This window comes from Anarhichas minor, unplaced genomic scaffold, assembly GCF_050575085.1.
Source record: "Anarhichas minor isolate MPS153535 unplaced genomic scaffold, ASM5057508v1 ptg000074l, whole genome shotgun sequence".
In the NCBI taxonomy this organism is placed as follows: domain Eukaryota; kingdom Metazoa; phylum Chordata; class Actinopteri; order Perciformes; family Anarhichadidae; genus Anarhichas; species Anarhichas minor.
The window spans coordinates 1,432,899-1,459,471 of NW_027466520.1; the positions used below are offsets into that span (position 1 = coordinate 1,432,899).

The 26,573-nt window shown below is 44.5% G+C and overlaps 1 protein-coding gene across 1 annotated transcript in view; it reads right to left on the bottom strand.

The window, feature by feature from the left end:
• Positions 1-26,036, bottom strand: part of LOC142937735 (cadherin-6-like) — a 37,610-nt gene extending 11,574 nt beyond the window's left edge. The window contains exons 1-7 of the mRNA XM_076080808.1: positions 25,800-26,036; positions 16,749-17,043; positions 14,434-14,553; positions 10,509-10,676; positions 8,277-8,464; positions 3,670-3,923; positions 68-204 (exon numbers count right to left, since the gene is read on the bottom strand). Coding sequence (XP_075936923.1) covers positions 68-204; positions 3,670-3,923; positions 8,277-8,464; positions 10,509-10,676; positions 14,434-14,553; positions 16,749-17,043; positions 25,800-26,036 — 1,399 coding nt within the window. The remainder of the gene's footprint in view (positions 1-67; positions 205-3,669; positions 3,924-8,276; positions 8,465-10,508; positions 10,677-14,433; positions 14,554-16,748; positions 17,044-25,799) is intronic.
• Between the last annotated feature and the right edge of the window lie 537 nt (positions 26,037-26,573).

Here is a 26,573-nt window from a genome sequence, read left to right on the forward strand (position 1 = left end):
TTGACCGACACAGCAGGAGGAAATGGGTGACCAGAAAGAGAACCGCTTCCCATCATGCTGCACTTACTGAACTCTGTGGAGATGACGGAGATGTTGTGCCAGGCGTTCTCTTCTCTGTCCAGCTCCCTGAGGATGAACACTGACCCGTTGCCTGCATGGACGTTGAACATTCTGTCCATGTCCGTGCGCCGATCAATAGAGTACCTGCTCAAAACACACACACACACACACACACACACACACACACACACACACACACACACACACACACACACACACACACACACACACACACACACACACACACACACACACACACACACACACACACACACACACACACACACACACACACACACACAGAGGGAGATTGGCATCTAAACTCGAGCACTCAGGCTGTGTGGAAGCGTGTGGTGTTCCCTGGGTGAGGGATTCAGGAACAGTCATGTTTACAGAGTTTCATAGGAGTGAAAATAGTCACATTTACTGTCTCGCTTCCATTGACATTTGTGTCATTAGAGGGGTGTCAGTGGGCGGGAGGTACTCCAAACAAGTCTGACTAAGCATGATGGACTCGTCTGCACTCTGCCATTATTTCCTTTCTTTGCTATTCATACCACACAAGAAGGCATTAAGAAAAAAAAGATTAATTTTTTTGCATCAATCCAAGCAGCGGTTTGCCCTCAGAAGAAAGGCCAACTTTGTTGAAGAGAACGAAATTGGTTTTCACCTGCACAAGTGAGCCAAACTACAGGCGGTAATAAACCGCTTCTAAACATTCTCAGACGAGTGTTTGAAGGGTCACGCTACACAAATCACACAAAACACACACCGTATCTTCTCAATTACAATTCGTGTTGCAGATAGTTTCAGGTTTGCATGCACGACTTTGGATCTGATACATCTGCTGCCACACAAATACATGGTGTAGGAAGTTATTCTCTACTTCACCTTTATTTAACCAGGATTATCCCGGTGAGGTTTAGCATCTGATTTACGAGATGGCAGCGTAAAAGTTTCTCAAATGTAGCACATGAAAACACAAATCACAGACTTAAAAAAACAAAAGCAAACAGCAATTTGCATCAACCAAAGAATTGTCATTCAGGGTCAGTACAAGAACATGCAGTGCTCAAATAATCCGTAATCTTTTTTTTTGCTTATAAAATAATCTAGTTTAAAATAACCTCTGCAGCTCACACCAAGATGAGCGTCCAAAACTTTAAAAGAGCTTTCGCCAAAAACGGTACGGGTTCTAGACTTTGATCTCACACTGACTTCAAATGCATAAGTACCAATGTCTTGAACCCACATGGAACTATCTGCACGAGTAGATACGACAGGAGCTCAGTAAAAGGGCATACATGAACATATAAGATCTACCAGCCTTGAATAGTCCTGTCAGATGTATGTAAGTGTTTGCAGTCACACAAACACACACGAGTCAACAGGTTATCCAGTCGTGTTGTTTTCCTCTGCTTCCCAGACTACAGTGATACATCAGTGTGATTAATGGAGTAGCAGGCATCAGGAGGGGCCGGCGTAAGAGGGAGGAGACCCCCAGGGGGAGACTATGAACCCCGGCTGTTAATGCACCGCCGCACCGCTCTCCCCCTCTCTGCAGACCGCCCCCTCCCCCCTGCTGATCCTACTATTTTAGTGTCTTTATCTAAACACTCCCTCCTCGTCTCCGCCTGCCTCTCCTCTCCTCCGCTCTCACCACCTCGACGGCCCGACAGTAACTCTAACCTCGTTAAATCTGCGTCGGCCGTCGGCTTTACTAATTGCTTTTCTAATATTCCCAATAATTCAGTTGGCTGGGCCGAACCCTTCCCCTGATTAATGACGGAGAGATAACAGCGCGCCGCGTCCTGACCGGGCACCCAAAGTGCTGCCCTCAGCAGGCAGGCAGCTGGCTGGATGGGAGGCCAGGCGGAAGGACACAGAGGGTTACAGAAATGTTAGTGATCAGCGGGTTGGGACGTATATCCTCTTCCCTGCCTACAGAAGCTGCACGAGCGGCGGGTATTATCAAGAGATATTCTTCATTACAAGAGTCAGTATGAACCCAGCAAAAGGTCAAAAGATGTCCAGCTTGACCTTTGGCTATATCTGGATGAAAGACTTGCAGATGGTACGGTGTAATATAACGACTACATTGTGATGAAAAGCAACTTTCAGCCCGTTTTTTAACACAAATCTTTTTCAAATGACCAAAACCTCACTCACCTTTGTGTATGAACACGGTGCGTGTTAGCACAACCCAAAGCCCGAGGACAGAACACACTTTCAATGAATATTCAATCGCTACATTGTGCCATTTTCAAGGCAAACAAATCAAAACTTTACAATGTTTTTTTTTTTTTTCAAAAGTCCGTCCTTGGTAAGCTGAAGACGGGAAACGGCATTTAGAATATTGCAGCACTAAAATGCTTCATTCATAACCGGGGCTACTGAAAGAGTTAGCAGCTTTTCAAAACTCTGGGTTATTTTTCCCACTTGTGCATACTATTAAAAAAAAAAACATTCCTGTATTCAAGTTTATAACCTTGAATAGTGTTCATGTTTTAGGGCCTTGAACATCCGTAATATGTTTCCATCGTACCGGCTTGGGATGACACCAACTGACTAGTTAACATCGAATAAGAAATAGTATCATCAGCTGTAGATCATATATCTATCATATGTATCATAGATCCTTGCATACTGAGGGATATAAGTGTTTATATCCCTGCCTCTAACTGCTGCTCTCTGCGTGTGCTGTGGCAAGCTATTAAAGATAACCGTCTCAGTGACTTCCTCATGCCAGGCAGCCCCCGGGCTTCCTGGCCATCCTCCTCCTCCTCTGCGTGGCTTTAAATGCCACGGGGTAGCTACCTCCTTGATGATGGGCGATAAAAGAGAATGATATCATATTTGACACCTGCAATAAAGTGGTGGAACTTCAACCTTGAGAGCCAACTCCCTTAGTGCATCATAAAAATGAAAAAGTCTTTGAGACGGAGTGGAAGGTGCTGCCTCATACCCCGCTGCCATTACTCCCATATAATAGAATACTTGCATAGTTTTATACGTGCGTGAACGAAGTCTTGTCAGTGAACTTTGTCTCTCTCTACTAAGGGCACATTATGTATTTTAATACTGTTTATTGCGAAGAAAATCTAAGTACAAACAAACATCCACTTTGGTTATCATGAAATCACGTAACAATCACTGTGTCTACTAGCAGCTACGTGACGACACGGAGAGGCGACCGTTTGTTCAAAACAACAACTCTTAAAGAGGTTAGCGTAGATCAGTTAAAGCAGAACTGGAAGGTATTCCTTCATTGAAAGAAGAGCAAAGAACTGCACTGATGGCTTTTCTCAATGGAAAAAGTTCTTCACTCTTCTCCCGACAGGCTTCGGCAACAGTTTGACTGACAAATGGTTCATCCAATCACCTGCCACGGCCATTGAATGCATTAAATGGCGTCCACTAGACTAAAAATTCCTCCAGTTTAAAAATGTGTCAGTATTGCCACTAATATAATATCTGTGATTCGCTTAGTAGCTTCTCCCTAAGCTTCTGGCCACATCCCATGGCCGCCCTTCTTATTGTGGGATAGGCCATGGTGTTTGACATGCCAAACCCTGATATGGTCCCTTAAGATGTGACGTGGTTCAGTACCTGACAAGGCTGTTCTTGTCGTCCGGGTCGGACGCGCTGACGGAGCCGATGGCGGTGTTCCTGGCTGCGTCCTCTTTGATCTCCATGACGTAGCTGGCGTGCTCGAACACCGGCGGCTCGTCCACGTCCTCCACGATGATCTTGATGGTGGCCTCGTCCCTGAAGGGGCCCACGGAGAAGAAGCGGGGGTTGATGTGGGAATTATCCACCTGAATACGGAGGCTGTACTGACGCTTCCTCTCAAAGTCCAGAGGCTGCAAAAAACAGAAAGCACTGTAAGTATAGTGAGTACAGTATGTATGGCTTCCCTAACACCCGCCGGCGACATTGAAAAACATGTTTCATCCATCAAATTTGTCATATTTCTGACAGTCCTTGAACACCTCATGTGCTACGAATGCTTCTGTCAGAGAAGGTATCCAAAACGAAGCTTAAAATTGTGATAATTCATCAAAAACATTTTATTCTGCATCTCTCATTTAAAATCCTGCATCAAATGAACCTTTTGCTTGAACCAGATCCTGTAAAAAACATTACATTCTAAGCTCCTCAGCGCAACTAGGAAGCCATGATTGATTTGCCTGTGACCAACAGTCATGTGACAAAAATCCAGTGAAAGGCTGCTGAACACAGAGGACACGAGAGGCTGTCAGTGGAGGTTGTAAAAATGTAAATAGTTCAATGTATTCAATGTTTTTGTGAAATAAATTATCATAGTTCATATCATATAATTTGTGTCATGGTAACCGTGTTATACTGCACGAAAGACATTTTTGAATTCGCTCTGCTTCTAGCCACGATTGTGCCGTTTCCTGAGAAGTGCAGGACTTTAATATTGGAGTGAAAAATGAGGCCACAGAGAGTAAAATGTGACAGGAGCAACTTTAACAGGGTCATTAACATGTTCCCAGTTCTACATGTGCTCTCCCAGGGTCCTATGTTCCGAAGGTCCTATGTTGCCCCAACCCATTGCTGTTCCAAACTCGTCACATAAGGACACTTGATCAGGACCCCTTGGGTTTCAGCAACACATTAGGTTTAGGTAAAGATTGTGGATTGGGTACAAATAAGCGTGTTTTTGACAATCTGAGAATGAGAATGAGTTCCAGCTCTAACCTGAAGCTGAAAAATAGGTTTCACAGCTCTACTCGCTGAAGATGACATGCTATAACTCGTCAAAGGGAAAATAGCACAGTGTTGAACACTGAACCCTGCGAAAATAATTCCCTGACAACATCAAACCTTTTGTATTGTTTACTTAATGTGTGCTGACAGACGTTCCCCCTTTAACTGTGACGTTGCATGCTATTGTGTTTTTGTTTTCTTGAAATAAAAAGAAGTTTCTACAGAGACTTTTTGTTTGCCCCTTAACGTTTACTTTGAAAACTCTCATTTGTATGCAGCAACACGTTCAGCTGTTGATTTTGTGTAAACTCGCATCCATTCAGAGCATCCTGCCGCATTTAATTTCAGGTCAGATTGGGATTTTATTCATTAAACTGGCAATCGCTTCCCGAGCATCGTCTAATGAGCGCGTGTGAAGGGGCTCAGTGTCTCTTTCAAGGACACTAACAAGACCGTTGATGGATACACATGGGCTGCTGCATGGATCAGACCTGTGCTCTTTTGGACATGTAAAGGCCTTTCATCAACTACACATCCAGAATAATGTGACTGATGTGGCACTTTGGCAACAACACGGTTGGGTTACTGTACAAAAACGGCATGGAAGTATTTTTAGCGAGGGACTCGCAGCGTATATAAATGAGACAAATATTGTATGTTAGGTAATTGTTGTACTGTCTTTTATTGAGTCTTATTATTGCAGTTATCAAGCATTAAATGTAAGATTTTCTTTTGCACTTTGTTTCTGTTTCTTCAGGCAGAAAACAAAGACATGCCAACTTCTTGTTTGTGCTTTTCAACCTGATTTCCTGATCCCTGCCAAACTCTGTGAAACAATCAAATGTCTGCCGGCTGACATCTGTTCATTTTCGTTGTTGTTTTGATTGAAGAGATCAGCGTTTTGGATTAGCGAATAACAGAAAATATCGAGTGTCGGTGGATGGTGAGACTTTGGTGTGCCGTTTCATTTGAATGCATGATGGAAAGTACAAAAAAAAAAAACATCTCCCACTGTCAGTTTTCAGGGAGTATCAAGGTTGTGAGCATTTCTACATTGGAATCTATTAATAAGGGCAAAAGATTGAAAATAACTGAATTGTACAAAACAAAGTATCATGACTGGTATTACGTTGAAGGACACATCTGTTCAGAACCACCACATCTGCACCTAAAATATAGATGATGATGACAAAGCATTGTGTGAAATCACGTAGAAACGTTTTGTGGTCGTTTTTGCCAGTAAATATATGTATGTTTAGTAATATAATGTATATTTATTCGAGACTGTTTTCTGTTGGTGTACAGACTTTCAAGCAACGTTGTTATTTTTTCATGTGTGATCCCCTATAATCCCACATCTTCTGTGCACTGCTGTTACACTTCTATAATTGATGGACTGCACACAATGATTAGTAGCCTAATGCCCAACAGTGCAGGTTGGCGGTGTGTTTAGCTTTTATGTTTCTTTTATAAGCTTTTTTTTTTTTTGAAGTTGTAGCCACGGAAGGTATCCCCTCATCGACAGGAATAATTAGGGAGCGGTGCATTTTAATGACTGTGCACCCAGCGCTGAGCAGCTGGATCACAGTTAGGCTTCCTACTGTACACATGAAAGAACGCCGGGTCCGCCATCGCTGGGAAACAGCCAATGAAAGCGTGAAAAATCCAGATGGAACGAGTCGTTTTTCTGAATCCATGAATAACAACATGAGTCGGTCATTTTTTGCCGTCCCGCGTTAAGGCAGGCGGGGTGTCGGACCGCACGTCAATGGGAGGAATATGTTGCTTCGAAGGACCGGTTAAAAGCGGAGGTGGCACACACTCCCACTTGACAAACCCATTTAATTAGTAGGTCCATAATAAGGGCATGCTCAGTCCTCACACCACATCCACTACAGCCGCGGCTACAAAAGGCAATTATTCCATCTTGCACTTAATGATGGCATGATGGAGGCGATCAATCGGAGGCTGCAGAGAGCGCGCTTGACAAGGCAACTGCCAGGTTCTGTTGAACACATCAGAAACACACCGCAGCCCACCGCTGAATGCTGCGATCCATACCGAGCGTCGATGTTTCTGCTTTGGTCTCAGCCGAGAGGAAAAATGAACCTCACTCAAAACACGTGTACTGGGAGTGGAGGCAAGTGTAAGTTGGAATCTAATAAGTCCGCTGTCCATCCGCTGGCTGTCGGAGCGTATGGAAATCATAAAGTTCCTCTCACTTTGCTTCGTTACTGAGTGCAGTTCATTGTGTCGTTTCCCCTTCGTTGGCCAGATGAGGAGTGTGATGCGCACGAGCTACAGGCAGGTCTGGCTCGGTGGGATGAAGTCGAGGGTTAAGATAAGTGAAACAATGTGAATGCTATTTCCTGCATTTAGTTGTATCATTCGAGCAAATACTTTATCATAATATTACGATGACATCGTAGTATTGCTTCAACTCTTTTTAAAATAGTAAATGTTAAATTAAAGCATTCTGTCAAACCCCATTTCTGATACTACTTACAGTCTTACAGTCTCACTGATGGTGGCGGAGTCCACCAGTATTTAAATTGCCTTCATACACTTGAAGGGATTTACTGGTGTCTTGCTGCTCTGCACAAAGGTTTTCAACTGGCAAAAACATATTATTGTGAGGCCGTCACCAGAAACCTATTCGTCACCGCGTTTAGCACCTGCTGTGATCGTTTATCGAAAATATGTCTACAAAACAAGACATGGTCATTTTGGGATTTACAGCGAATCCGTTTTTTAAACATTGCAGAAAACAGGAGGAGCATCCGTGGTGAGCTGTTAGATGAAAAGCTGCAGGCGATATGCTGCAAACCTCCAACTCTACAGCAACGCAACCGACTCTGCTACGTCCTGCTGTCGTGTGGAAAACGTCTCGCGCCACATGTGCAGCGTGAAATCAGACTGCGGTTGCCCACAGCCTGATGGAAGAAGGTCGATTATTGACTGATCTCTTTTGTGAGCGGTACACTGACATGCAAGTAGCTGTTCAAGGAGTGTTTGCTGTTGTATTACACTGCACTTGTTTCCACCAGTAACCACCGATGTCGCAGAATTAACCACGACGAAAACCTTTAAGGTTCTCTGTACGATATCCAGATCATTAATACAGCAGCAAACAGCTCTCCCTCTGTGTGTGTTCTGTAATCTAAACTTCTCCTCGCAGGCTAGCTCTGCTAGCACCGTAGCTGCTAGCAGTCCCAAATAAACTCGACCAATCAGAGGTTAGGGGCAGCCTGATGGATGAAACTCAGGGCTAAAAGGTGATCGCAATATCAATGCTTTTTATCCATTCAGAGCTTCTCTCATCTGGATTTTAGCAGCAGTAAGATGACACTGTTTAGTCATTTTAGTCAGTAAATCAAATGGGATTTTGAAAAGAGAGGAGGACGTGTCCCCCGGTTCCCCAGTGGAAACTACACCCCTCACTCTAAAAAACCCTCACAGGCCACAAACAGAGAGTCGCTGACCTTCCTCAGCAGGATGACGCCCTCCTGCGTGCTCCTGTTGGTGGTGACATCAAACATGCCGGGGCTGTCGTTCCCGATGATCCTGTAGTCCATCTCCGAGTTCTCGCCGATGTCGGCGTCCATGGCCCGGATCACTCCCACGGCAGACCCGAGCTCGATGGACTCGGGCACTCTGAACTCGTAGAGGGCTGGAAAGAAAGAATATTGTCTTCGTTATTTTGGCGTTTGCATGAAAAGATGAACAAGAAAAAGAAAAAGTTTTGAGAAGGAAAGGCTTTGGAGTGTAAGTGAGTCAGAGATTGAGTCAGGTCACGCCCCTGTTTTCCACACAAAGATGCGATTCTTTCACGATTCCTTTTATCACAATAAAATGTATAATCGAAAAGCATTAAAGGCCTTAAATAAACCCGAGATTAATTCACAACGACAAAGAGAATACACCGCCACCCCTGACACCGGTCGTGCATCATAACCTGCATATATTTTATGACCCTGGTAGTGGATGAAAAAAAAAAGAGAGTGTAAGCGGGTGAGTCAGAGAGCAAGAATACAAGGGAGCAAGTCAGGGAGAGGGTGAGTCACAGCCAATCGGAAAGCAGCACCATGCGAGCCAGACCGGGAAGGGGGAGTGTGTGTGAAAAGGAGAAACCGTGTGGGAGATTTAGTGCTGCAACGTTTGTAGATCAGCTGCGGAGCAGACATTTCATATGCGCTGAAACATATTTCATTTCCAAAACAGACATTTGGCCTTTCACGTTAAGTTGCTACAAGCGTTATTGACTCACTACTCAGGAGTTTAGGATGTAACATAAATTCCGGGCCAATTTTGCTCAACGTAAATTAATTGCTTCTTCTTCTTCTTCTTTTTTTATTTTGTAAGATGATTTCCTGGTTTCAGGCGGGTAAATTGATGGTTGCCTGTCGGCCGCGGCGGCATCTCGTATGCTTAAATAAATAGCTGGACCGCGGGAGGGAGCGGGCGCGATATACACACAGCCTGCAGAGACAAACAGCACTGACACACTAATAAAACATGCTGACAGTGTTTTGGCAACGCCTGAGTCGGCAGGTCTCAGTGACGCAGACACAAACACACACACACACACACACACACACACACACACACACACTGAAAGCGACGCAGTACGAGAAGGTTTCCCTGGGCTAACAGGTATTTAGCAATGGGTGGAAAAGAAGAGGCATCACTCCGGCAGACAACAATGATATCGCTTCCTGACACTCTACCTCCTCTGGGTGTCCCATTACAATATCTCTTCCTCTTTCTCCTTCTTTCAAGCTTCCCCTCTGTCTGCCCCCCCCCCCCACACACTCCCTCCATCACAGGCTGTCTTTCTGTCGCCTGCATCACTCTTCTTTCTTCCTCTATCTTCCCCTCCTGTCACCCTCCTCCATCCCCGTCTCCCCTCCTTGCACTGTTCATTCATTGGTGGAGGGGCTGAGATGACAGCGTCTGCACCCCCCCCCCCCCCCCCCCCCCAAGCTAGGGGGAGGAGGGAGTGATAAATGGGGGGACGGCGGGGAGTTCTGCGGTCGTGTGTTCCCCTCGCTCACTGTACAGTCGCCGCTTGCCGTTACCGAAGGGGGAAACGCGACAACACCAGTAATCTGTCAATCTGATCCGGCTGCCGTTTGCCAGATGCGCGACAGAGGAAGAGGAGGAGGAGGAGGGGGGGAGGAGGAGGGGGGAGAAGTAAGGGAGACATTGTGTTAGACTGAAAGTGAGTATAGAAGGGGAGGATTGATGATTGATGAGCGAGAGGGTAACAAAAAGAAAGGAAAAATGCACCAAGGACAGTTGGAGCACTAAATTGAGAACTTGGGTTTTATGGAGTAAAAGGCAGCAGAAGAAAGACTTAATAGTGTGGGATAGACAAAGAGAGAGGGAGAGTAGAGCAGATAAAAACCAGTGAATGTACTCTCTTCATTTAATAGAGATTACGGGGCTGATCTGATGCACTTTGCAGGACCCTTCGCTCTGTCATATGGCTCTATATTTAATTATTCGCTGCCTTTAAGAGGCCCGCCTTAGTCGCACAAAACCCAGAGCTCCCTGCAATAATCCAAATTCATTTTGAAACTGACACCAGATGGGGGCTGCCTGCCTGGCACCGGCTCACACTGACAAGTGGTTTCCATGGGCTGAGTATCGGTCACTCGGTGTGTGCGTGGGGGGGGGGGGGGGGGGGGCGTGTTCTAGAAGGCTGTACTCACTCTTGGTGAAGCGGGGAGGGTTGTCGTTGACGTCGGAGAGGGTGATGCTGACCGTGGTGGTTCCGGAGAGCCCGCCCATCTGTCCGGCCATGTCTTTAGCCTGGATCACAACCTGGTAGTTCTCCTTGACTTCTCTGTCCATGCCGGGCAGGGCCGTCTTGATCAGGCCTGAAGAGAAATGCACTGATTTATGGTGGGAGTTTATTTACAACGAAAAAAAGAAAGCCCATCTGGTTATTTCATCGCCTAGTCAAGTGTATTTATACCGGCAAAAATCAGAAGGGCTTTTACTCAGAGGCTCTGTAGACTCAAAAGAATCTTCATTTGCTTTATTTCAGTATGTACAAAGGCATTTTCAGTTGAGATACAATTTAATCAGCAAATATTTTAGTATTCAATAGATTGTTTGAGTCATCTTTTAAGCCAAAAAGCCATAAATCCTCTTGTTTGAGCTCTCAAGATGTGAGAACTTGCTGCTTTTCTTCGCCCTGTACGACAGCAAACTGAATATATTTGGCTTGTGAACTGAAGCGCAGACAAAACCTCTGACTCAGGGACACTTTATTGGGCATTTTCCTTATTTTACAGACAAAATGATTGATCGACCAATCAAAAAGACGATCGGCAGACTAATCGATACTTAAAAGAATCATTAGCTGCACTCCTAAAAGATGTTATCAATGTTTAATTGACAATGTTTAATTTGACCTTGATGAAAATGACAGCATAACACTTTTAAACACTCGGGTTTATTTGCTTAGACGGACTCTGAGCAGCTCATTTGACCTTTTTACTCTTCGCTTTGTAAAACTGAAAACGCTTTCTGAGGTGTGCTCAACACGAGAGGACCTCGTGACCTCGTTCATCCCTCAACTGTGGTCAACATTGTCATTTTGCTGCATTAAAAATAAGGTTCGTGTGCGCAGGAACATAAGATCAGTTTAAACTACTATAGAAAATAGTCTTAATAAATAAAACTGGCGATCTTAAAATATACAGTTTATCAGTTATTTTACAAAGTAGAGGTAGTTTTGAAAGTCATTCCCTTCAACATACACAATATTAGAAATAGCAGCTCTAAATGACATTAAACTACAGTAGGTTTGATTAATCTTTATTGACACTCAGAGTAAGTAACTGCAACAAAACAGTTTATAATCCGACTACAAGGTGCAAACAGCAGCACAGTGCACACAGATATACTGTCAATAGAATGCATGTTCAATGAGAACAGCTCACCAAGACACAGTATGTACGGAGCATGCAGCTATAATGTTACAGCACAGTTACTGTAATATGTGCAGAATGAACAATCAACAATATACAGTGTAGCGTGGAAATAATGAATCAATAAGTGATTGAATAACGAGCAACTATTGATAATTGATTAATCATATCAATTAATTTTCAAGCAGAAATGCCCAAAAATCCCGAAATACAACTTCTCAATCGCAAATATTTGCTGCTTTTCTCTGTTTTATACACGGTGGACTAAACCTATTTGGGTTTTGGTGCAGTTGTTTTGACACCAACGGCACCAAAGCTGTGTAACAAATGGTATCAACACACAACTGCTGCAAGATCCCATATAAAATATCAGCAGCCATCATACTCCTTTCATAATGTTATTAGACCTTGAACACTTTCACAATTTTCTGATTTATGACTAGAAGCCCTTTGCACACACACACACACACACACACACACACACACACACACACACACACACACACACACACACACACACACACACACACACACACACACACACACACACACACACACACACACACACACACACACACACACACACACACACACACAGCTGAGCTGCATCTGGAATTAATGCAAATTAACTAATGTGTCACAGCTTTCAGATGATGTAATCTGCTTCTATGTGGCGTATACTGTTGATCTGCTATCCCCCTGTCCCCCTGAGCAAGACAACAACAGGTCTGTGTGACTCTCTCCGGGTTACTGGTTACTGATAATGGAAATAGTCGTCACTTGCAGCACAAATACAGTGTGAATGCAGCTGTGATACAACAATAACGTGTTCAGTATGAACAGAGCCTGTAAATAGTACGTGCAGCTCAAACTCTCGTCTTTTAAACCACGCAGGTCTGGCAGGTTTGTGTACAACCTTCTCAAAATCAAGCCGCCATACGACATAACCTTTATCATAAGGTGGATCTAAAGATCCCTGTACTCACCTGAAATAGTTCTTAGAATAAGCCTGCCTGTGTTGAGGTAATGACATTTCTTTTTTTTGATTCATGCATCTACAGGCCAGATAATTAAACCACCAGCAACATTTTATTGCTGAAAGGTCAGTTCTCTCGCCGAGTACGGGGCAGCGGCACGGAGCTCGGCGGTCACACGGGAGCACATTTTGGTGTCTGTGTCCTCATGATTAAAATGGCAAGCGGACCAAAGGGCCCACCCAACCAAAAGACCAACCATGGGCGTATCTCTTTCATTTCCTCGCGCGCAACATTCACCTCCAGATGCATTCGGCATCATTTATCTCCTCTTTGGAATTAAGACTCTGTTAATGCCTTTCAAGTGCAGGCGCGGTTTGCTCGCTTCTCCGCTCTGACTCGTCAGATCTCTAGCTGGAGTCAGGACAGAGACCGAGGGAAGCGGTAATTGGCAGCGCATTCAAAAGGTGTGCTCCGTCTCCCATCAGAGCCGCTCTTAAATCCTGTCTGCCATTACATGTTTTAATTTGAAGCTAAATTTAAAAAAAAAACAGACTAATAAAGATGAAAAACACAAATTTCACCCTAAATAAACTGCTTTGACAAACATCATGGCTTCCAGTGTGAATAGATGATTCACTGCATATCAAACAATAGGAGGGAGGAGAGGCTGACGTCGGCTCATCACCGAGGCTCAGATCAGACAGGCCTGGCCCTCCGACTGGCTCTTCGCTTCCTCCCAAACACAACGTGGCAAAAAAGGAAACGAAGGCAACTTTTATTTTTTTTTGTGATTTATCTCGCAGACAAACACGCTGTTAAGAGAACAGCAATCATTTCAGGAAGAGGAGCAAACGTATAGCACGCTTTATAGCTCTGTGTCTCCGTCTACCTTTGTTATTGCTTAATGACTACAACACACACACACACAGAGCAGGAGAGGGGAAACCACAAAATCCTGCTTATAATGTGATGTCCAGGCATGTCTTTGTGAAAGAGGGGATGTCAGCTTACATACCACATGTGGGATAAACCATATTACTGTTAATCCCTGCACTAATCTGCAAATGGCTTTTTTTTTTCTGTCGTCGTTTCCCTTTTGTTTAAGCAAAAAAGACATGAGCGGGATGTGTTCCAAAGCGCACATTAATGATTAAAACTAGCAAGCGGCTAGATTTTGGAGGTTGGTGATTTGCCATTCTCCCTGCTGCAGTGCATGCTGGTCTATTATAATATTTTCCTTTATGATGGATTTTTCTTCGTATGGGCGCTTTTGGTACGAGATGAACAAAGCAGCCCCCTGTCTTTTGCTTATGAAGGACTAACACTGAGTCATGGTTTTCACTTTTGATGTTTAGGACACTTTTCTGCAGTGAAAGATCTCAACACTGCAGAAATCTCAACTTTATCATTATGTTGCCTGTAATGAAGTCCTAAAAAAACTTGTTTTTCTCAAAAGAAATGACAAAACAGGATTATTCTAACTTGATCCCAATGAAAATCAATTAATTTCATGTGTTTTATCGAATTTAGTTTCACTTGATTCCCTTAAAACGCTGCTCGTTTCTTCAGGACGCAGACAATCATTTCTAGAAAGTCCTTGAAGAAAAAGGTTACTTTCTCTGTTGACATCACACTTCCTACGCTAGAAAGGAGAAGCAGCACGATGGAGGCATGAACACAAAGCACAACACATACAGCTGCACGTTGAACTCGTCACTGACCGGTTTCTGGGTCCACAGAGAAGTACGGCTGCCCCTCCAGGATGCTGTACACCACCCTGGCGCTGTTACCGTACGTGGCGTCGTCTGCGTCTGTGGCTGTCACTTGAATTACGGAGGTGCCTGTTGGGGAAGGGGGGGGGGGGGGTGGAGATGCATGACAATGATTTAGATCTACTCTTCAATACTGCTGAAAATGGCCTGCTGGATAATTGGTCAAGCTGATGTACCTTCTGATGAGGTGTCGGATCCTCTTCTAACCGCGCTCGTGCAGAATGTGACTGATCATTTCTGTCCCTTTGCATTACCCAAACCAATCTTTATCCTCGGCCACTTATACCCGTATACATGATTGATTTTCGCGGCTAATCGATAAGTCCTAATGTATTTTTCTAAGTATATCTCTCTCTCTAAGCATACAAGCGGCACCGATACCGGCTCTCTGCAAACCCCAAGAAGCCTATTAGTGTATCCACAGATCTGGAGTGTCTGAGGAGCCAAATATCTGATAGCAGGCGGACGACTGTGATCCATTTTCTCTTCCAGAGAGGCTGAAGCCCCATTTCAGTGGAACAAAGGGAAACGGTTAGCCAAGTGCTACCTCCCAAATGGCGCCTCGCGGGGCCAAGTGGTGCCTCATTACATGCAGAAGAAAATTAATTGAGTAGAAATATTTAATGGCAAAGTGGTATAAATATAGAATTGTGCGATACAATGGGTTAACGACCCCACGAAACTTCTCTAATTCGATGTCAGCTATGATCTGTAAGGGGTGAGAGGAGAGTTTCCCCCCCCTTTAAAAATCAATGTCATCCGTATGGATGGAGGATATGTGCGAGCAAAAAAAAAAAAAAAAAAGAAATCGTAAGAACAGAAAGCAGCGAGAGAAAGCCCACTCACGGCTGTCTGATTTGGTGTAAGTGACAGTTCGGGAGGGTTCCTGAGCAAGTTCACCGAACCTTAATCACTAATACCTTTAACTCGGGAATTAGACTCAAAGAGGCTTTTCTGACACGGCGGCTTTTCGAAAATATCACTGATCCACATCAGCCATCTCATCGCCGACTTTAAGCTTTTGAAAAAAGAATATTCTGACAAAACAAGTCAGGAATAATCACAGTTTTTGTGCAGAGGTGGGTGGGGTGGGTGGGTGGGGGGGAGACAAAATTACGTCGACTGTAATCGTTCAGTTGTCAAAGGAGGGGCGCGTCAAAGTCGTCGCAGCCCGAGAGTCCGAGGGAAGAATGTCAGAGCCGTGACACTGTAATAAAACTCAAAGTGTTTGTCACAATTAAAGGGGCAGCGTCGCGACGACGCAGTCACTCGTGAACACATGCTCTGCCACCGAGGTGACATCACACCTCGGTTGTTGCCATGGGCACCCGTGCTGCCCTTAGATAAGTGCTGGCCTCTCTCTCTCGGGGTTTGCTGAACCGAGTGACAACTCTGTCACATGTCCGGGCTGCAAGACCGATGTCCCTCAGTCCCTGAAAGCTCCGCAGAACGGAGAGTTCAAACCATGTTTTCATGCAAGTATTGATTAGGGGCCTTTTTATATTGTTTATCTATATTCATGAGGCCACTGTGCACTTTTAGACTAACAGCCAGAGCAGAAGTGCACGGTGAATTAAAGTTGAATTTGGTGCCGAATGATAATACGAAAAACAGCGAACGGTGCCGTCTGAGAAACTGGCTCTGCAGACGTGGAATCTGCAATTACTCACTGTGAAGACGCAGCTGAAGGAGCTGGTAATTCAATTAAATACTGTTTTAATAAATACAATACTGTATTTGAAAGATAATCTGCAGCAGTGCTGAAATCGTCACACAGAGAGACGCTTTACCTTGTTTATTCTCTCGTCATGAAACAGCTCCTAGTCTCATTTAATTAGCCGGGCCCTCTTTGTTGAGTCTGCATCGTTATTATGATTGATAAAGTCACATTGATCCAGGACGACTGGCATTTCATAACGTCTCTATCCTATTTGAATCATAAGCCTTTTAATCCAGCCACTGACACACACACACACACACCTTCAGCTGTGTAAACACTTAATTATTGTGTGTTTTATGATCAATAAACATGGTTTAACATACTAAATAAAACTCTCTCAGCCTTCTGTGCACACAAAACCTATTATCACTTTGCTGTGTATGTAATTATTGTTACTATTTGATTACTAATCTGTCTTTAATCTATTAACTCATTAAATAATGTCCCTATATAATATCTCAGGGGTGGGGAAGGGCTGTATGTTGTATACATTCAACGTGAAGAGTTCGTGGACTTATGAGGAATGTTTACGGCAGGAACTCACCAATGTCGGACATTTCGGGGACCCTGGCCATGTACGGGTCCCTGGTGAACCGGGGCTCGTTGTCGTTGATGTCGTGGATCTTGATGACGAACTCGGACTGACCCTCGAGCGCCTCGTTGGTGATGCGGTTGACGGCTTTGGCGTGGAGGATGTAGTAGGCCTTCTCCTCGCGGTCCAGCCTCTTGGTGGCGTGGATGTCCCCCGAATTCTCGTCTATCTTGAAGAGGGACCCCGCTCCCTCCCCTGTGAGGACGTACTTCACGCTTCCGTCTCCTCGATCCGAATCAGAGTGAAGCTGTTGCAAAAAATATATATAAAATATGATAATGTGGATACCTGCTGCTCCCACACAACAATTTCAAGCAACAGTTTGTGGCATTTTCATTTTAATAAATTTCCACTTTGGAGCTCTCTATTGCTAATTGTTATAGCGCAGCAGTGATTCAAACTTGGGCTGATGGAAGCTTTCACATTTGCTTAATGTGCTCTTATGAACACCAAGTGTCAGCTCTCTCTTTGCAGGGAGATATCTCCGAGTTGGCACGAGCAGAAATAGCCAGAGTGAGCAGCAACGTCATCTACACAAAATCCAAGAAAAAAAGGGAAAAGAACATCACAGCGCTGGCTGCACAGCTTGATTGACAGGTGATCTCTGAGAAGTGCAGAGCGAAAAAAAGAAGACGCAATAAGCACTTTGTACCAAAGATGTCAACAAAATCAAATTTCAAAGTCGAATCACAGTTTTCCACTTAAGTATTTCTGAAACGCCACGCTCATATGAATGATCTGACCAATCTGGGCCTCGGCAAAGAAACGCCGACAGCTTTGATAAGTGCGTTTGGTGTTATTTAACAGATTCATATCATCTTTAGTAAACTGTCATCGCGTCATCCCGATACACATTCGTGGCTTCACCTCGTCTCTGTGAAACTCACATCCTGCCAAGAAGAAAAACACAGAGCCGGAGCGCTTAAAATGTTGCATTCACTGGTTATTGTTACATGCAGGTTGTCATCGTGCCTTTTTTTTTGTTACTTCTACCGCAGGGCCACGGTGACATTAGCACAGTGCTGTAAAACAGAATGCCGGTGGGTCGAAGCCTGTGAAGGACCAGCATGAGTGCGCGCACGTCCGCCGCCTGCCAATTCCTGATGGATCAGCAACATGACCAACATGCCAGAGGAGCACCAGAGTCCACTTGTCTGTGGAGCTTCTCATTAATATTTGCTCTCTCTCTCTCTCTCTCTCTCTCTCTCTCTCTCTCTCTCTTAATTTTTTTTCTCCTGCATGAACAGCAGCTTAGCATGTGCTGACATTTTAATTCCACCACCAAATCCCCCCCCCCCCCCCAACATATTTATCTCTGAGAACTCATCAAAAGCTTGTCCAGTCGTGTCCCCTCCCACTGCGTCCCTGCCTACTTCCCGTTTCCCGGTCTTTAATAAGGGACATGGTAATAACAGCAGGGGGGGAGGCGAAGGGCAAAAAGGCGGGCACGTGTTTGCAAAGTACAAACCGAGGCAAACGCCATTTGAACGTTCACTAGCACGTGATTCCGGAGTCCGTGGATGACACCTCGTTAACTTGAGTGAGCCGGCGCGTTTGATTGCGACGGTTTGAATGCATGTTTTCCTTTGAGCGCGAGATGTTGCCGTGCCTACAAGCGTTCTTGGCTCTGCCGGCGGACAGACTGAGGGGGGATATTGTGCGTTGCAGCTGGGTCACGTGGGAGCACATTGCAAAGTCTCCCTTCTCATCATATATTAAAAAGCTTTTCATCCCAGGTGCTCGGGAGCTTTACTAATTCATGCTGTTATATCAGGGCAAAGCTGGCACATGTGAGACGAACAGCTTTGTGGATTAGCATCTTTAACACTATTTTGTTCGCCTGCTTGAATGCTGGTAAAAATGACTGTTTTCATTCCTTTCTCTGTCTGTCTAACCAAGCCAGCCGAGTGTGTTGCAGAATTTCAGCATTTTTCGGATTAGGATCTAGAGCGGAGCACTGTTTCATTAACCCACTTGAAGTCTGGTCAAAACAATCCTCTTTCTTTTCTGTCTAACCAAGCCAGGAGAACATCCTGCAGAATTGTATTTGTTTTCTATTCTGCTTTACAGTACGTGCTTCCAACAGAGACTCAGTTGGCTGAAAACAATCCACTGCAACATTATTATCTTTCTCCCGCTGCTATAGCTGCAATGTCCTGTTCTATGATTGTCTATCAAGCCGCCTATCTCTGCCGGCACGACAATTCAGTTAATAACCGTTGAGTCCTCTCCTTTCGGCTGAGATGCGAGATAGACAGTGTGACATATGCTGTGTCGACTGTCATTTCTATGGAAACAGAAAGATCTTGTGGTTCTGAAGAGTTCCTCCTCACTCCCCCTGAAGGATATTTCAAGGCAGCTGAGAGTATCGAACTCCAGCGCCTGCTGCAGTGACCTCGTCCCTCCCAGCTGCTGAGGTGAATTTACTGCAGCCCTTCCACTCAAATTAAGAGGAAAAAAAAAACCTCTCGTGGAAATCAATGTGGCAGGCCAACGTGCATTCACAATGGCCCTTTGATCAATTTATATCGGAAATACAATTAAACTGTCACGGGGGGAGAAAAGAAAGCCACATGTGCATTCAGTATGGTCACCAAGAAGCTCTGGCACATCAATAGCTCGCCTCTTCTCCTTTGCCCTCCTGTGGTACCAAATCGTAAAAAGAGGCAGAGAACATGACGCGATGTTCATTAACACGGGGACTTTTGGTCTTTTTGTAAAGGAAGAGGTCACTGCAAAACATCTCCATCTTATTAAGTCATTCTGTCTAGAATAGTGGCCGAAAAGCCTTATTTTCTTACAGGAATAGTTTGACATATTGGGAAATATGCGCATAAGCTAAATATAAGGCTACAACCAGCAGCTACTTAGCTTAGCTTAGCATTAAACTATAGTGTTTGTAAGGATGAAACAAAAAGATACAACATGTTAATAAGTGAGTGTTACACTCTCAGAAATAAAAGTGCTAATTGGATCCATAGAGGGTTCTTCGGCTTGTCCTCATAGGAGAACCCTTTTTGGTTCCTGGTAGAACCCTTTGTAAAGGCTACTACAGGAACCCTTTCAGTGGGTTCTACCAAGGAACCAACATATAGGGTTACACCTTGAACCATATCGTGAACACAAGAACCCAATACCGAAAATATTTGTATATTCCAAGGTTTTCATGTAGAACCCTTATGGGTCGGGGCTGACGTGGTGCAGCACAGTTTTTGGGGCTGTGTGGGCATAACACATGCTTTCAACAATCCTTGAAGAACTCTCCCCTGCCCTACAAAGAGACCCTGAACAACTCTTTCTTCAATAAAAGGGGTCTTCAGAAGCAAATTATTCCTGGAAGAACCTCAGCCCTTCAGGAAGAACCTGCTTGGGACCTTTATTTCTAGTACATGGAGGTGCTGGTAGTCTGATTTTGTGACCTTTAGAGACGGCTAAGCTCACTGGTTACACTCTTTATGCTAACCTAAGCTAACAGGCAGCTTGTGGTAGCCTCAAACTTACTGTACAGACACCAGAGTGATGTCAATCTTTTCAACTCACTAAAGCCTATTTACCAAAATGTCAAACTATTCCCTGTCCTCCTTCAAAACAAGTGAAACAGTCTGCCGTTGCAGAGACACAATATTTCAAACTGTTTGCAACAGAAAGTGACTTTTTTCTAAAAATCTGTGTCTTTATCTTGAGTGGCAAAAGATCAAGGGAAGTTGCGCCACTCAATCTCAGATTTGTATTGCGAATCAACTGTGAAGCGAACTATTGAGCCTGTACTTAAACCCTCATATCATCAATGACATGCCAATATATGTTGAAACCCTTCCACTCAATTAGCCTTCTCTGCAGTGATACCATGCAATTTCCAATGGTTGGCATTTTTTCCACTCCAGAAGCTTTTTTTGCTTCATCTTCCAGTTTGAAGTGGGCTGAGAAGTGAAGTGGTACTCATCAGACATCTGTGTGTGAGAACTTAGAAGCGAGCTGTCTTCGTTTGTGAAATTAATCAGCTTCAAGTGCAGCAAATGTTAGCGCAGACTCGATCTGGCCACCATTTGTGCATCACTCGAGTTAGGCCAAAAAGATGGCTCTGGAAATGGGCTGCTTAGGGCAATTAGCCAGTTAGCCTTTAAGGCCTTGTGTCCTGGCCTGTAGAGAACTGGCTGCCTTCTATGTAGCCAGATGGTAGCCTCAGACTGTGCACAAAAATAGCCTATCAAATGTCTGTTGATGTGTAAACGTGAGACATGTGGTCAGAGCTGCAGAGACTTAAAGGTGAAAATGTCAGTTAACATATATTTCTCTCTTGTGGACATCTGACATCTTTGGTTTTGTGTCCCATGCATAATATCCAGCATGCTATCTTTCCGTTACGAGCATTTCTCAACAGTTTGTATTCACTTTGCTGCAGGGCCGGAGCCTGAGCGGTTGGTTCTGGGTATTTGTGTGATTTTAACAGCCTGAATAGTTGTTCACAGTGTACAATGACGCACAGACTGCACATGGTGACCTTTTAAGGCTGATACTGCTATTCATTTCAGACTCACAATTTAATTTGACATTATAACACAGAAAAAAAGTATTTTCTGAGAACGTTTTTCTTTAATTGTGTTGTAAAATTATTTCAACTAGTTTCAAATTTAAAATCTAGTGCAACAACCTGCATTTTGCATTACCCATCATTTTGTTGAGGTATAGATATTGTATAAAAAAATTGATAGTTTTTGGAAAATCCTCAAGGAAAGTTGATCACAGATGGAAAGAAGCTGAAACATCAACCGTGCGTAAGAAGACTTTTGCTATTTTCAAGAAAATTTTGAAAGATAATGTTTATGTGACGTTGGGATTTTTTGGCGTGCAGCTTAAAAATTAATAAATTAAATGTTTTATTTAAAAAGGCTTTTTTTAAATTGTTAAGACCATTGTTTAGAATTATAAAAAATAAAGAAAATATGATTAAACGAGTATTAAAGAATATATAATATTCCGCAACTTTTACTTATTTTGTCAAACAAATATGCAGGGCTTGTGTATCTAAAATCCCGGCCACAGCCTTACTTTGCTGTCATATCTATTTGCTCCTCAATTAAATAAAACTTGATCAACTGACTACTTGATTGCAGAGACAAAGCCAGAATGTTTGATGATAGAAAATCAATTAATCTCACACTGAGAACACCAACAGGTGTTTGAAACAGCAGTAGGCAGGCGATAGCACGGAAATAATTGCGAAAGCGCTGCGACGACGTCGTCGTATCTCGCTCAGACATCACTTCGCCCCTGCGACGTTGTCAGACAGATGTTTTGCCGGGCCTCGTCGCCGCATGACCTCATCACACCCTTTCCACCGCCGCTCACGGTGCGAAAGGAGAACAGCGTAATTGAAGTCGCCCCCTCCCCGGTGCACAAGCGGGAACTTATCGCCTAATCAACAAACACTGCCAATGTGTGCTCCAGGTCGCCGCAGGGATCGCCATGGCTCGGGTACAGCCAAGCCTTTGCCATATTGCAAACTCCTTGCCTCTTTGCCAAGGTGAGCAGCTGGTAATGGGGGGGGGGGGCATGAACAGAGACTAAAAACCCCTCCAACCCCCCACAAACAAACTAAATCCCTGCACCTTTCCACTCCGCTGCCGTAAGACGCTTGAGTCCTTCCCCCGGGTCGCCTCAACCGCTGAGTCATGCAGGACTGGGAAGAATATTATGTCTGTGTTCATCTGTCCTTTTTGTCTTTCCTCTGATTTCCAGCCCATTACTGGAGGTTAGTGTTGCAGACGTGTGTGTGTGTGTTTGTTCATGTACAGAGAGCATTGCTCACTTGCTAGGGACCGTGTTGAGGAGTCTACCCAGCAGACCCAGAACCACTGGGGCCTATCAGGGGCTGTAAATACTTTATGAGATATGATAGTACAGCACAAACACTCCTAAACCACAGGCCATTAACCATTTTCAGTGGATATGTGCCCTTTGGTAAAGGAAGAAATAATGAAATAAACAAACATTCTCTTCCCCCAGTGACAGCCCGGGCCCTGCGAGGCCTGTATGCAGCTCGCCTGCTAATGAGAGGCAATGTGCGATTTCCCTCCTGCAGGAAAAAAGAAATCATTGGCCAATACAGCAAGATGAGCAAGATTAGCAGCCAACCAGCTCCACAACAAGCCGGCGCCAGAGTCCCCCGTTTCCCCCTTCATCTCCATCGCTTCCCTTAATTCCTTCCTGTTCCGACTGCTTTTGTTACGCTTGTTCAGGAAAGATTAAACTTTCATTTGTTTGCACTTCACAACTCGATAAAGCTGTCGTGAAAATAATGAAAGGAAGAAAAAAAAAAACAGGTGGGGGGGGGGGGGGTATTTGGATTGAGTTTACCAAATAACTGGAGACGGGATGTTGTAATTCAAGTGTAGTTTCATCATTCTATCTTTTACTGTGTGTCAAGAGCTGCTCCCTTGTTTATAATAACCTGCCATTGTGTTATTTCCAATTCGTTTTTTTTTCACCACAAACAGTGGTTTTGCTCCATGCTGTGTTCTCCGGTTGCCATGATGCCGCTTTGCAATGACAAAAGCTTTTCCTTTTGTGCTTCTGCCGGAGTTTTGTCTTCTTTCTTTTCTTCAGAACCCGGCACATTGTGGGAACGTGGCCTCCACCTGGCGATACAGATGGTTGTTCTCCACGTTTGAGCCACGTGTTCCAACTCAAACAGCCATTCATTCCGTTCAGGGCGCCATTCATTGCTTGCACTTTATCAAGCAATTAACAAACAGTAATTGCAATCAGATAAACTCCACGCACTGCGATGCGATGTGACAACTGGCTAGTGAGCTGACAATGAGGAGAAGCTCCCAGCTGCATGTACTTGTGGGGGGTGACGGGGGGGACGGGGGGGGGTGCAACGAGCGCTTGGAGCCATGATTAAGTGTGGCGCTGGAAGGGTTGATGCCTTAATAGCATCTTCAGGAGACGGGCTCTCAGGCCAAAGCCTCTGGCTCTCTAAGTGTACAACACTCAGATAATCCATTCTTCTTTTGCTATTAGTCATTTTACAAGCTAAAAGGACGAGTGGCACATCAATCACCACTCTCTGAAGCCAAAGTGGTTTGATCATGCTCGGTACTTACTTTTGATCTTCATTCACTCTGTGTGTGTTGTTGGTTTTTTTGTTGGTTCTTTTCAACTTTTTTTTTTTTTTTTGTTCTGGCTCGTATTTGCCCGTGTTGTAATCCTTTTAACTGAGAGTCGACCCTGCACTCCGGGAGGACGTATGTTGCAGAATGTCATTTGGCTGGATGACTCTATCCTCCGTGGACGCACGATAGGAATGCAAAGCACCGGGGCCCATTCAACCGCTCGCACAAAACAGCCTTTCTTCCTCCTCAGCCGCCCTGACCTTGCCACGACGCCTCACAATCTCCTCAATTACAGTAGGTTTGCAAGAGGAGACTGATATCTTGACTTCCGCTCCGCTGCATGTAAAGCAAGCATTATTTGGCCCGTCTTCTTGTACACCCCCCCCCCCCCCGCCCCAATGTTATCTGGGTCGACGTCGTGTTTTCATTTTGTTGAACAAATAATACCTTGGGAGGAAGTCGCGTTTGACTGTAGGGCGAGACGGCCTGCTTTAGGACGGCTTGATGTGAGCGGAATAGACGTCGTGCAAGCGGCCACAGAGCTGACGGTCGGCACAAAATATATCGGACAGCCAGCAGCCAACAAAGCCTGAGGATGGACGGATGGAAGACTGATATATGAGCATCAGCCGATCGGAGAATCCCGTCATGTCGACTCTCCGTTGATGGGGGGGGGGGGGGGGGGGGGGGTTCTGGTACTCTCAGAGACAGTAAGACACACTCGTAGGCAGGATGTTATTTATTTTGAAGCATCTCATTAAGAGCAGATCTCTGAGTCTGTAACAGACGATCGTGTTATCTAGAAAGTCATTATGCTGCAAAGAAAAGACACAGCTGTAGTAAGCTTTATTCCCCCCCTGTAGTGCTATTATAGAAAATGAACTTTTTCAAAATAGTCGCATCACAAATTCAGATTTTTGTGTGACTGTAAAATGCAAATAAAGCAATATCTGGTGAAATTTGCATTCATTTGGATTGATGGATGGGGAGGATTTATCTTCATGAATATGTATTGACAAGGCAGACCATAATGAGACTTCTTTTATTTTTTATGCACAAAAAATATCAACTTTTTAAATGTCGGCGTGTGAAAAGTTCAAGATGTGTTGTGTTGTGTGGACAGTGGCTTCGGGGAAAACAAATCCCAGAACATTAAGCAAACGCTACACATGGAGGAAAATACACAGACTGAGAGAGAGAGGGACTGCAGGAGACGGAGAGCTGTAGATTTGATGCACCAGCTACAAACTTATTTGTTGTTTGTGAGACGGACGCGACGGAGGAGGCTCTCGGCGCGACTGTCAACCACCGCAGACTGTCCTCGGTGCGTCAGCGTCTGCGGCCTTAAGTTGTGGTTGTGACTTTTTCTTTACAACCAATGTGATCATCATTAAATTGTGTACTTGCGAAAACAAATATTTATCGTCTCTCAATGTTTGCTTTCAAAGTGTTTCAAATGTTAAGTTCTGTCAAAAGGAGCCCTGCAAGAAATCAGCTTTAAAAAAAAGCCAAAACATTTCAATCAGGAAGTGATTTGATCAAAGAATAAACAAACACGATTACCAATCTGACCAGACCAACGTCTCTCTGCAGACTCTGTGATTCCCAGCCCTTCTGTGGTTAGAAGACGACAGTGTGTGAAGACGACATACAAAGAAAGCTAACTGATCACACATGTTTGACATGTGTTTTAAGGGTTATTGCTGTGCGGTCCTTTCATATTGTCACTATCCATCTCCTTATGTTTGATTATTGTGTGTAAATTTGGTGTCAGATGAGCTGATCTGAGGGTGGACTCGATGGTCTCATGGAGCTGCTGTGTAATCACTGGTATAACACGGCATGTAGGTGAATGTGTGTGTGCAGAGTAAAGCATGCTCTTTACCTTCCCGACATACTGGTTGTCTGACCCCATGTACTCCTCCAGCAGAAAGAACTGGTTCCACATCCAACCTCGCTTGGAGCGCCGGAGCGGCACTCCGTTGGCGTCTTGTCCCGTCAGCCCCGCGGACCCCCTCCGCCCCCCTGTAGTCCTCCGGAGGGCCCTGAGCCCGTGCCCCGGAGAGCTGAGGCTGGCCACGGCCCACAGCACCATCAATACGCAGACTTTCCTTCTATCCATGGCCACACCACCACAGCCTTCCGTCTTCTCCCCCACTCAGTGGTCCGCGTCCCGGTGGTTTTTGGTCAGAGTATCGGATCAGTCCACATGCTGTAATCTACTGAAGCAGGAAAGGCTCCCCGGACTCACATGGGGCGGAAAAAACGGCACCTGGAACATTTACAGAGAAAAACAGAGTGTCAATACTGGGAGGAGAGGCGCTTGTTTTCTTTCCTAACCCATGGTCAAAACCAACTCAGTGGAGTTTCAGGCTTTCTGAAGATGCAGTATTTATTAAATGGAGTTCAGTGCACATGGGGAGTGAAAAGCCACGAGAAAAAGAACAAAAAACACTCCTTGAGATGTTTCTCTAAAGATGTGCTTTGTGTATAAAAACAATCTATTCAGTCTATGGAAGCATACACATTGATAACAATAAGTAAACCATGAACAAACACCGTAAACGAGGAATGAATACAGTAAAACACAAACCACAGAGCAGCGAGACTGTTTAAAATAAATAAATTGACCTAGTTTTATCAAACAAAGTTCATTTCA